Source organism: Sapajus apella, unplaced genomic scaffold (assembly GCF_009761245.1).
Source record: "Sapajus apella isolate SASKATOON/1434 unplaced genomic scaffold, GSC_monkey_1.0 scaffold56, whole genome shotgun sequence".
In the NCBI taxonomy this organism is placed as follows: Eukaryota; Metazoa; Chordata; class Mammalia; order Primates; family Cebidae; genus Sapajus; species Sapajus apella.
In genome coordinates this window covers 10,655,121-10,667,791 of record NW_022436996.1, presented here as the reverse complement: position 1 = coordinate 10,667,791, position 12,671 = coordinate 10,655,121, and the positions used below count along the sequence as shown (strand labels likewise).

The window sequence follows — 12,671 nt, the reverse complement described above, 5'->3', positions numbered from 1 at the left end:
TACATAACACATGCGTTGTATTTGAATGATTTGATTGCACATGCCATATAAAGCAATACATTATTTTTATTAGGATGTCAATGATCAAATACTTGCTTGTTAAAATTTTTTCTTTTATGGAAATTTCCCCTGAGGAGGGAATATCACAATTTTCATAGAAGGATTTAGAAGTTGCACTATATAATAAGAAATGAGTACTACAGATCCCTAGCAATTACTCAGTTTGATCATGATTGAAATTTCTGGTACTTTATAAATAAGAGTTCCCTGCACAATCTCTCTTGCCTGCCACCATGTAAGATGTGCCTTTGCTCTTTCTTCATCTTCACCATGATTGTGATGCCTCCCCAACCATGTAGAACTGGGAGTCCATTAAACTCTTTCCTTTATAAATTACCCAGTCTCATATGTCTTTATTGGCAACATGAGAGTGGACTAATACACTGAGCATGAGTGGAAGAAAGTCTCAAACTGAACTGAAGAGAAAGGGATGGGGCTTATGTGGGGAGAGGAGCAGTCCCTTAAAATTCTAAAATATTTGAAAATATTATTACTTCTCTGGATCTTGGTTATGTAAGGCATGAAGAAGTTATTGACTCCTTAATCTCTACTGAAGGGGCTTACTTTGAAGACTAGCAATTTCATTATTTGTTTCTGAGATGGCTTGAACAGAACCTCAAGCAATGTTCGTCACAATTAGCAATTCTAGTAATAGCCTGATATTTTTTAAAACTGTCCTATTATTTTATAATCCTCATATCTCAAAAGAAGTTGGAGAAAGCCACTATCAGGGAAATTTCTTACCCTAAACCTAAATCAGATGCTAATGTCTTGTTGCTGTTTTGGTTTTAACAATAGACTCTCAACTTGTATTCATCCATGAGTATTCTATATTTCCTAACAGGATTATCTATATTTAAATCTTCTTTTAACTCTGTCAGAAGAGTCCTAAAATCACCAATGATATCTTCATGACCACTCCAATGTTTAAATAATGGACAAGAAATTATAAAACCTTAGCAAAGATATTCAGATTGTTATGGCCTTTTGAAATATGCACCATAAACTATTAAGATCTTAGAGTGCTTGGCCAAAATAAAAGTTGAATATCCCATCAAATTCCTCATTTTTATGGGAAAATTTATACTCAGAAACATTAAGTGGCAAATAATCCAAATCATATGGACAGTAAGTTACAGAATGAAGGCACAAAAAGGAATTCTGACTCTTGATCTAAACATCTTCCCACCATGCCCTTGTATGGCCCTCAATTTTGTGGGGGTGTATTTTGTTTGTTTTTGATTTATGTTATATATGAGTTTAAACACAATTCTTTCTGCTATGGGAAAGAGCCTGTTTCATTTTCAAATTTCAAAGCTCACATTTTTTAATAATTTATTTTTTCATCAAATTTAAAAGGCTGTATTTAACATTTAAAAATCAGTCCTATTGCCTCATTCATTGAATTAGATAAATTAGAGTAAAACATTTTAAATTAGTATACAAATATGGCTATCATTTTATTATTTGAGTCATAGAATGACTTTACTTAAGTGACTAAAGTTTGCATTTACAATTAACACTTTTTAGTTTAAAAGTCTGATTTTTCATTTAACTAACTATGATTTGTTTAGCTAAAAACAAATGGAGGATTTCTCTACTCTATTTTTCTTTCCTCAGTAAACACACACATACACACACACAGATATAAATAAGAAAAATCTACACTTCAAAGAGTCATTTCCTTAGTGACTCACATCCTTCACTTTTCTCCACACGATCCTTCAACAATGAGAATGAAATATACCTTCTTACTCCATGATATCAGTATAGACAATTCAGCACAATGTTTAAGCAAGTATAAGGACACTGTAGTCAGAATTCCTGTGTTCAAATCCTGGCTCTGCCTTTTTCTAGGGGAGCTATCTTTGACAAGTTAACCATTAACTAATTGCTTTAAGCACATGGCAGTGGCAGAGAGCTCAGAGAACAGCTCCCTTTCCAGGCCAGGAGAAGAAAAATGACAGCCCAAGACACAGGATAGGACAGTCAACAGGCAAAAAGAAACACACGCGTAAGGGCACAGAAATGAACAGAAGAATGTTTCCATGAGGAGGCAGCCAACAATGGCAACGTCTAATAAAGCCATAGAGAATGAGGATGTCGTGAAAGCTCAAGGTAGGAATCAATGACATTCTTGAAGGTGAGAGAGCAGTGAAAACATTCTGACTTGAGGAGCTAACGTGTAAGTGGTGAAGAAGCAGAATTTCCTCTAGAATGGACTGGGAAATGGGACTAGCGTGTGGCACGTGTCTACCCATCCTTGAATCCAAGATCGAGGAGACCACTGCAGATTAACAGATAAGATGTAGCCAATGGAAACAGAGAGAAGAGATAAATCAAGAAAACAGTTAAATGATCTGAGGACAAACATGAAATAACATGGTTTTGGGGAGGAACCATAAGGAAACATCCTTCTCTTATCTTCCTTGCAAGCGCCTATTCATCCTGTAAGACAGCATAAAATCACTTCACAAATAAAGCCTTTCCAGACTCTCCTAAATCAACTTCTCCAATCCATTTCTCTAAAGTCTCTGAGAACTTTGTTTTATACTCTTTTATAACATTTAACAAATTATGTATAGTATTTTATTAGTTAACATGCCTGCCCCGTATATTACATAGCAAATTCCCCAGAGCTAGGATTTATGACTTTTTTACTTTTTTATTCCTGGGGCAGAGCATAGTGTTAGATACCACTATCACATTAGTAGGTGTTCATAAAATAATTGATTAGCAATAAGGAAGGGGCTGGGTGTGGTGTCTCACACCTGTAAATCCCAGCACTTTGGGAGGCTGAGGTGGGTGGATCACCTGAGGTCAGAAATAAGAGACCAACCTGGCCAACATGGTGAAACCCCGTCTCTACTAAAAATACAAATATTAGCTGGGCATGACGGCATGTGCCTGTAATCCCAGCTACTCAGGAGGCTGAGGTAGAAGAATCGCTTGAACTCGGGAGACAAAAGTTTCAGTGAGCTGAGATCGTGCCATTGTACTCCAGCTTAGGCAACAAGTGAAACTCCATCTCAACAGAAAGGAAGGGAAGGGGAAGGGAAAGGGAAGGGAGAAAAGAAAAAGAGAGGGGGAAGGTTAGTGATGGGAATGGAGACTAAGGAGATGAAGCAACATAAGCAACCTCCATAGGATCTGAGCAACAATGAACTGGCTACTGAGCCTCATTGTGCAGGCCTATTCAATTGAGGAAGTGTGAGTTTGTAGTATGCCTGTTGGATTTTGTAAGCTTTCCCTTCTTCTTACAGTTTTCTAGAACCTAAAAGTAACCCTGAATAAAATACAAGTAGAGTTGTTAGATTTAGTGATGAAATACGGCAAAAATTGATATTCTGTGGAGTATAGGTCAAAGAATATGAAGAATGGATATTGAAGTCACTAAGAAATATGGTAGTCATAATGATATCGAGACACAGAGTCCTGGTTTTGTGACTGGCATTGCAATAGTATGGATTTTTTTTTCCTTGGGTACAGAGCCTTGGAGCCAATTTAGATTACAGAAGAATTTGGGAAGGATCAAACAAAAGGCAAAAATGGGCTTGGTGTGGGAAAGGGAGAGAGTAGAAATGAAATAATAAATGTAGATATACTCTGGCTTCCAAAAAGTTTTCAAAGGATTCGTCAAGTAGAAGAACTACAAGCTATTGTAATTGTAACAGGAAATTGAAACTTTGTCTTTTTATTAAAAAATCCTAATTTACTTCCTCCCCTTGAGACTTGGACAGGTGCATAATCCCATTAGGGGCTCTAATGAAAAACATCTCATACAGAAATTATATTCAGGGAGAGATCATGACACAATGTTAGCATACAGAATATCTGTTTTTAAATCCACACTCTCTACCATCTACATTTGCTGTGTGCTGATAATGAGACAGTGGTTCCTCAGGGAAATAAGGTAGTTTACTCAGGGCATTCATTCAAGCTCAAAAAAAAAAAAAAATCCAAACAGACAGAGAACATATGAGGTTAATATTCAAGTGTTAATGAGGACTTAGGTATTGTGAAGCTTATATTGTACTAATTAAAAATAATTGCATGGTCCTAGAATTGGAGAGCTTTCACTGAGGAGTATCTCAAGGTCATCGCCGCCTCTCTGGATTTTCAACTTGGCTGTGTACAAACCTCAGTGGTTATCTTAACAGGAATAATTAGGTTCTGGGCAAACACATTCCTCCAACCAAACTCACTAGAGTCTGCTTGAGATTTTTTTAAAAAAGTAAGTTTCATGGCTTCTAATGAGAAATACCACTTTCCAATATAGAAACTTATTTTTGAAAGCCAGATTAAGATCAGAAGGTAGTTTCATGGTTAAAAAAGGAACAGAATAAGGAGGGCCCCGAGACTATCCTACTCTGAACACCACCAACCAAGATACACTCCATATAAATTATATTGCTGCTATGCCTACATTTTATATGAAAAAGTTTCTTTATTCATTCAAGGGTTGAAATTCCCAGAAAACCAATACCCTTTTTTAGCATCTTATCACCTGGTCCCTACAGCAAGTATGTACAAGTATACACTAAGCACATGATAGCCTCCAATATAAAAGAGCAGAAATGTAAAGGAATTCATAATCAATTGATTGATATGCAAAATGTTATAGCATTTATCAAAATTAGATTTAAAGTTATTTTGTTACTCCTCCATTTCATATCAAATCATTAAAAATGAATATTTTCCCTCTTCCATACAATCAAGAAGAATGCTTATGACATTCCAGTGGTAGCCTTTATGTATGTGCTCAGCTTTGACTTGTGAGTAACTTTCTAACATGTGTTCATCCTTGGCCACTTCCAGTGATCCTCATGCTTTTCAGGGTCATAACAGGAGGGATGTGTATTTCAAGTTTGTCTCTCCTAAAGCATGAGGTATAGACAGGGATGGAGAGGGCCTTCCTTAGCTTATCAGCATCATGGAACTCTAGTTCTTCTCATAGGGACTAGGGCCTCCTTCATGTTTCTCCACCTACCCTAGTCATTCTTTAGTTGATGCTTTATTTCCTAGCGCCCCAAACCTGTTTCTTATTTTTGCTCTTAAACTTCTTGCTTTTCTTTGTCTGCCAGTGTTTTGGCAATCCTGCATAGGCCTGCAGCCATGTCTGCATGTAAGCAGAGAACAGAGGCTTTAACAGAATTTCTCTCTCACATCCTCAGCTTGGGCCATGCTGTTTCATGTTCTGCCAGTGGACATAACCTTCAAGGCCATGTGGACCTTTAAAGTTCAGTATGAAAATTTGGCTTCATTCTTCCATCTTTCTTTATTATTCTACGTAATATACCTTATGTTCATCAACAACACTGGAAGCACATTAGTTGCTTAAGAAAAGTTGTTCTTCAAATAGAGCAATCATTTTTATATAGTTGTAATATTATTTCCATACACCACTTATATAAAATCATATTAGTTTATATAGTTTTTATATAGTTGTGGTAAAAATAATGCTCCCCCCCACCCCAGAGGTTCATGTCTTAATTCATGGAAGCTGTGAATATGTAACTTTATATAGCACAGGGACTTCATGCCTGTTAAGAGCCTTGATTTGAGGAGATTATCCCAGATTATCTGGGTTGCTTCCTGTAATGGCAGGGCTCCTTACAATAGAGAAAGGGACTGTGAAAGCAGAGAGTTGGAGTGATGCAGCATCAGGAAGATTCCATCTAGTGGCTAGCTTTAAAGACAGAGGGCTCAGATGGTAAGCCAAGAAATGTGTGTGGCCTCTATAACTGGAAAAAGGCAAGAAAATAGATTCCTTCCTAGAGTTTTCAGGAGAAGCAGTGCTACCAACGCTTTGAATTTAGCCCAGGAAACCAGAACTGTATCACTATTATTAACCGTACTATCATCTCCAGAACTGTAAGATAAATTGGTGCTATTTTAAGTCACTGTCTGGTCATTTGTTATAGCAGCAAGAGGAAACTAATTCAACAGTACTCCATTTTCCATCATAGGTAATACACAGACAACATTCATTGTTTAATGAAAATGAATAAGATATTTCGAGGCTGAGCACAGTGGCTCACACCTATAATCCCAGCACTTTGGGAGGCCAAGGCTGGCGGATCACCTGAGGTCAGGAGTTTGAGACCAGCTTGGCCAACATGGTGCAACCCCATCTCTACTGAAAATATAAAAATTAGCCAGACATGTTGGCAGACACCTGTAATTCCAGCTACTTGGGAGGCTGAGGCAGGAGAATCTCTTGAACCTGGGAGGTGGAGGTTGCAGTGAGCCAAGATAGCACCATTGCACTCCAGTCTGGGTGACAGAGCCAGACTCCATCTCAAATAAATAAATAAATAGGGCTTGTCACTGTTTACATTTTTGCATGCTATGAAATGCACTCTCATATGTTCAATAGTAATATTTCTGAATAGCTGAGATTTACTTATGAATAGATAGGATGAGAACTTGTACTTGGGACTCGGAGTTGCAACAGAGAAAAATTACTTTACCAATAAATCAATAGACTTGATGAGTCTATTTATTTTGCCATCAGCTCAATTACCTTTCTGTCCTTCGGCAGGCTACTAGCGAAGCTCAGTTATCGACGATGGCTCAGACCCTTCTTTTTCTTCAGCGGCTGCTGCCTTACCTCTTGTGTTCTATCATCTCCTAGGGTTTAATGTGCAAAAATTATGCAACCAAACTAGGATTCCACCGGGTGCAGAGTTAATTGGCTGAGTCATGCAGGGTAAACACTGTCGTTAGCTCATTCTCTGCATGAAAAATTAAATATACTCCATAACGTCTAGTTTTTGAAGTGTGTGATTTTATTTAATCTTCACAATAACTTGGTGAAGATGGTATTACTATTAGGTTGGTGCAAAAGTATTTTCAGCTTTTGCCATGACTTTTCTTGGCAAAAGCTGCAAATACTTTTGCACCAACCTAATAACTTAATTTTACAGTTAGAAAAAAAAATGTTAGGGAGAGCTTCTAAGCAGTAAATGACAGAAAGGAGATATGAACTAAAATTTCTTAATTATTTATTCAGATGATAAAACTAATGTGATTTTGCTCTATCACAAATATTCTTGTCATTTTACCCCAGGGTCAAAATTCTAGATACATGTTTTTAAATGTATTTTAATGACAAAATACATATTTTAATGACAAAATAACATATTCATGTTATTAAGTATGTGGGAAATTTAAAAAACTATGAAAAGTTTTAAATCACCCATAATATTACTGCTGAAAAATAACAACTCCTACTATTTTGATGCATTTCTTTATAAACCTTTTTCTGTGTATTTATATATTTCTTTTGACATTATGGTTTTGCATCCCATTCCATTTTATCATATTTTGAGTAAAGTGAGACAGCATTCTAACCTTATCACATTTACAATTTTACTGTATTGTCTTTCAGTAACCTACTTTTGCTGAAAATTTAAATATAAATCAAAGTTAGTCTACCCATCTTGAATTCACTTCTTTTTCGGGATGAAAGCTATGCTTCTCCAAATGCAGTATGAGGACAGTAGTGCCAGCATCATTTGGGAGCTTGTTATAACTGCAAATTCTCTACTGAGTCAAAGTCTTTGGGGTGAAGTCCAGGAATTTCTGTTTTAACAAGCTCTCTAGGTATTTCATACATGCAAAACTTTGGACTGAAGTATTCGGTTTTCCGTGAGTGTTGATGAGGCAAAGCAGCTTAGGCCTATTGTAGGTTAAAGGCAAGCACAATAATTGTTACACTTTGAAGAAAAAGAGATCTTCTTTTTATTATTTACTTTCATTTCTTAAGAGATGGGGTCTTGCTGTGTTTCCCAGGCTGGTCTCAAACTCCAGCCTCAAGTGATCTTCCCACCCCAGCCTTCCAAAGCAGTGAGATTACAGGCATGAGCCATTGAGCCCACTAAAGAGCTTCTTGATTACCAAAATTTTCCACACCACATGCCTTCAACATGTACTATTAATTACTTGGGTTAAGTCTATAGCCCTTATTAAAATGGCCATATTCTTTCTTAGAAATGCAATAGTTACCTATGCTTATGATATTTCCATCATGTTTAATGCATCTGTTTATTCAGATTAGCCAACTGATAATCCTTAATCAAAATCAGAATAGGATGAAGAACAGGTAAACTCTAAATTCAGTTATAATACCATTTCTTAAATATATCTACCACATTAGAATGTATAGAAGAGAAAAGAAAACACATTTTACAGCCCCTTGTCCCTATGATGACTCACAGTCCTATTAGAAAATAAAATTTGTATATGTAATTAACAATGGTCAATCAAAGCCTTAATCAGTGATAACCAGGTATTACAGTACGTAAGATAAGCAATGAGTGCCCTGGGTTACATAGTAAAACAGACATACTAAGTACGGAGAGTCTCCTTATGAAGGAGGAATTTGAGTGGGACCAAAATAACAATTGTTATAACAAAAACGCCAAAAATGTCACCTGTTAAGTGTTTGCCATGGGTCAAGCACTGTGTTGAGCAACTGACATGGATTAAGTTCTCCGATCTTCGTAACACCACTAGAACATACCTGTTATACTTCCCCATATAAGGCTAAATGAGGTTAGGTAACATCACCAGTATTACATAGTAGTGTTTTGTGGAGTTGAAGTTTGAACTGAAGTCTGCAGTTTTGTTTGACTGCAGAGCCACATTTCTTACCACTTCTGCCTTGTTAACGTTTTGTTTGTTTTGTTTTGGTTTGGTTTGGTTTGGTTTTGAGACAGTCTTGCTCTGTAACCCAGGCTGGTGTGTAGTGACATGAACACAGCTCTCTGCAGCCTCGAACTCCTGGGTTCAAGAGATCTTACTCCCTCAGCCTCCCAATAGCTGGGACTATAGGCATGTGCCGCAACACCACGCTAATATTTTTTAAAAATTTCTGTAGAGATGGGGTCTCACAGTGTTGCCCAGGCTGGTCTCAAATTCCTGGCTTCAAACAATCCTCTCAGCTAGGCCTTCCAGTGTTGCGGTTACAGGAGTGAGCCACCGTGCCCAGCCTAATTGTTAACTCTGACTGAGAACTTGTGTAGATTGAGAAGGTTGGTAGTATATTATAGATAAAGGCTGCTCTGGAAAGGATGAGGGTGAGGTAAGCAAGCTCCTATGGTGAATTTGCCTGACCGAAACACAACGTTTACATTGGCAAGTAGCTGAAGCAGAGAAAAAAACTTGTTAGGAAAATAAAAGTTCTTGTACACATAGATGAAGATCTGTGATATAATTTATAGATATTGAATAAACATCACACATTACTTAACATAAAAGGGATGTTTCATAACTAGACTAACATTGGTTAAAAAGCATACTTGGTTGAGACGTGAAGAGATATTTGGGTAGAAAAACTGATTAATAAGGTGACTGTTGAAAACAAGATACCCGATGAAGGACTATGCTAAGGAGTTTTGGGAGAAGAAAAAGAGAATGATTAATTACTAAATATTATAACAGAAAGAAAGGTGAATGGTTTCAGCGACAGATTGGCCAAACGGACCAAGAGGAAAACTAGGATTTGAATCTGACATCCTGGTTTCTCTAGAACTATACATAACAATTTTAATAATCTGGAGAGATGTGTAAAAAATTAGTTCAACATTTTTATTTTCAAAGATTGTGAGTTTAGGTTACTCTTAACTCCTCTTTATTCCTAAACACCTATATCCACTTGGTTTCTATGTCTTGCAGATCTTTAAAAACAAACATTTGAATCAGTCCTATTTATTCTTTGTCATATTGCTTTAGTTTAAGTCCTGGTAAGCTTTCAAATGGCAGCCTATAGTTGAAACAGCCTAAATATTCTTTTTACCTTTTGAATCACTTCCATAAAACATATTGCTTTGCTATACAGAGTTTTCATTCTATATAAGTTAAGGTGCAACCTATATTGACTTATGGCATCTTCCCGCTAAAAGTTTAAAAATGCATCTCCCCTGCTTTTTATTGCACTGTTTTACTTGGTGTGACGTGCAGAATTAGAGCAGCCATGTAGTTTATCATCTGAATGAGACCCTTGGGACATTGAAAGTGGGCGTATTAACAATTACACTGGGACAAACAATGTCTAGGCTTTGCTTAGCTTTCAAGCCCCATCCTCTTCTAAGAGCAGTTTACGAATGAGCAATACCAAAATCATTAGTGAACAAACATTGTTCCAAAGGCCTTCTATCTGTGTTGTTCACAGCTGGATCTTCAATGCCTAATGCACTCCTCAGTACACCGTAGCTCCTCAATAACTGTGTGCAAAAGGAGGAAATGAGGCAGGGAGGCATGGAAGAAGAAATGAATCGATCACAGAGTTTTAGAAAGTTTAATTCTAGTATGCTGTCGTTGAAATGACATCGAGTTGAAGGTCTTACCTCCTTGGAGAAAGCCAAAGGAGGCACAGAGATCTTGGCAGAGGAAGATTAAAAAAGGGAGGTCCCAAATCAGACCATCCATGAAACTGACTTTCTGATCTCAACCAGGCACTAGTGAATTTGGTTGGAGAAACGAGATTTTCCAGAGCCTAATTATTCCTGTGAGAGTAACTACTGAGGTTTGTGCACAGCCAAGCTGGAAATCCAGAGAAGTGGCACCGAGACCCTTCTCAGTGAAAGCCCTCTAATTCTAGGACCATGCAATTATTTTTAATTAGTACATTAGAATTATAAGCTTTACAATGTTTTGTAATTTATTTTGTGCTGTTTTGTAATTTAACACATGACAACCCCTAGGAGTGCGATTCCAGTCCAATTTACCCAAAGATTTCCCTGCTTGTGTCATCAGGTGGACATATTTTTACCAAAGCCATATCTTAGTTGAAGAGAGCTTTCATATTCTTCATGAATTCCTGGGAGGAGCTGTTTAAAAAGTTTTCACAGCAGCATTTTAGATGTTCTAACTACAAAGGAGATATGTAAATGTCCGTTTTGTGCTTCTGAAAATAGGTGCAGTCTCTGTGCAAAAAAGAAAATTTGTCATGAGCACTGGAATAAAAAGGGAAATAATCAATAAGAACATAATTTAATTATATGAATGTCAGCTTTCTGCAGAAACTCGATTTGATGTAATTAAAGTACTTGGAACAAATAAAATGAATCAGAGAAATTTCTTTCCTAGCTTTTTTTTTTTTATTGAGTTAAAGGAAGGTTCAAAATTGCATACTATTTATGGGAAACCTGTAATAACTATGCAAAAAATATATGTGTGTGTGAGTGTATGTGTGTGTGTCCAGAAGAGAGAAGCAGAGAGAGTGAAGGGTTATTTTTTCTGGCCTCTTAGTTGACAACCAACGAAGCAGACAACATTTATGAAAATAAAGTTTTTGATAGTAAGGGGCTAACATCTACAAATAACTATAAATTAAAATTTTTTTTCGATGATCCTGAGCCCCAGGAAAATAAACATGACATTTGTTTAATGACTGTTTTAGTCCTTTTCCCATCATAAATTCATACCAGGAGCTCGCTGCCTTTGTTAGGTCAGGAATGCTTCTAGAGAAGGAAGCAAATCATGAATTTAAATTGAGAGAAAAAGAATGTTGATTCTAGGAAGAAGAACTACTCCTAACTAATGGTTTGCTGGCATTACATGTGCCACTGGGGCGTTTATCTGGGGAGCCATTTGTTCTGTGCTGTGCTTATATAGGATATTTTGTTCTAGCTATCTACGAGCCTTCCTGTGAAGCATACAAACACCTAGGCCAGACGTCCAATTACTACTGGATAGATCCTGATGGCAGTGGACCTCTGGGGCCTCTGAAAGTTTACTGCAACATGACAGGTAACTGTGTCACATTTATGTTTTATGAAGATTGCATTTCTCTATGTTATGAATAAGTAGTTCCACCAATGGTTTATTTCTTTGGTGCTGTGCTTTTATCACATCTAATCAGTAAGATATTGCTGGATTTGTTAGATAAGATGGCAAAATGCGTTATTAAAGCAGTAAAACATTTTGACACTATGCTTTTCAAAATGTTTACCTTTGACATGAACAATTAAGAAACATTTTTGTAAAAAAATCAACATGTCGGAGGGAAAACCAGAAAGTAAAGTTAAAAAGTTAAGCCCACAGCAAGGACTGGTAACATAGACTAAGGAACTTCAGTATCACGGCTCCAATATCTTCACTGTGCATGCTGGAGGAAGCTTTTAGATCATACCAGACCTTCCTCTATTCTCAATGGTTATAGAAGAAATCTTTCTAAGTACTGAAATACCATTTTGACAATAGCAAAAATTACCGGAAGCTTTCATGAAATATATTTGGGGTTTTCTTCTTGGGAAGAGAACCTAGTTTTTCTCCGCTTCCATGTTAAATGAGATTGTGGGTTCTTATAAACTTCCACAACAATGTTTAAGATGTACATATCCCTGAGATTAAAAACAGATTTTCCATCAGACACTTGGCAACATCTTACCCTTCAAAAATCCAGAAGAAGGTGTGAGGTATGCATTATTTACTGGCTTCAGAAAAAGACCAGCATTTGATATGAAGTCCTGGGCATATGATGATGAGGGTAATGATAATATGATGCTACTGATGGTCATTACTGAGTGTGACTGTTTATCATCTGCCAAGTACCATAATAAATCCTTTAGACAGACACTTGGGTTTACATCCCGGCTTCATTA

The 12,671-nt window shown here is 36.9% G+C and overlaps 1 protein-coding gene across 1 annotated transcript in view; it reads left to right on the top strand.

Annotated features, from left to right (window-relative positions):
- CNTNAP2 (contactin associated protein 2) overlaps positions 1–12,671 on the top strand; it is a 2,272,324-nt gene that overhangs the window by 1,415,777 nt on the left and 843,876 nt on the right. Inside the window, exon 12 of the mRNA XM_032245220.1 lies at positions 11,698–11,817. Coding sequence (XP_032101111.1) covers positions 11,698–11,817 — 120 coding nt within the window. The remainder of the gene's footprint in view (positions 1–11,697; positions 11,818–12,671) is intronic.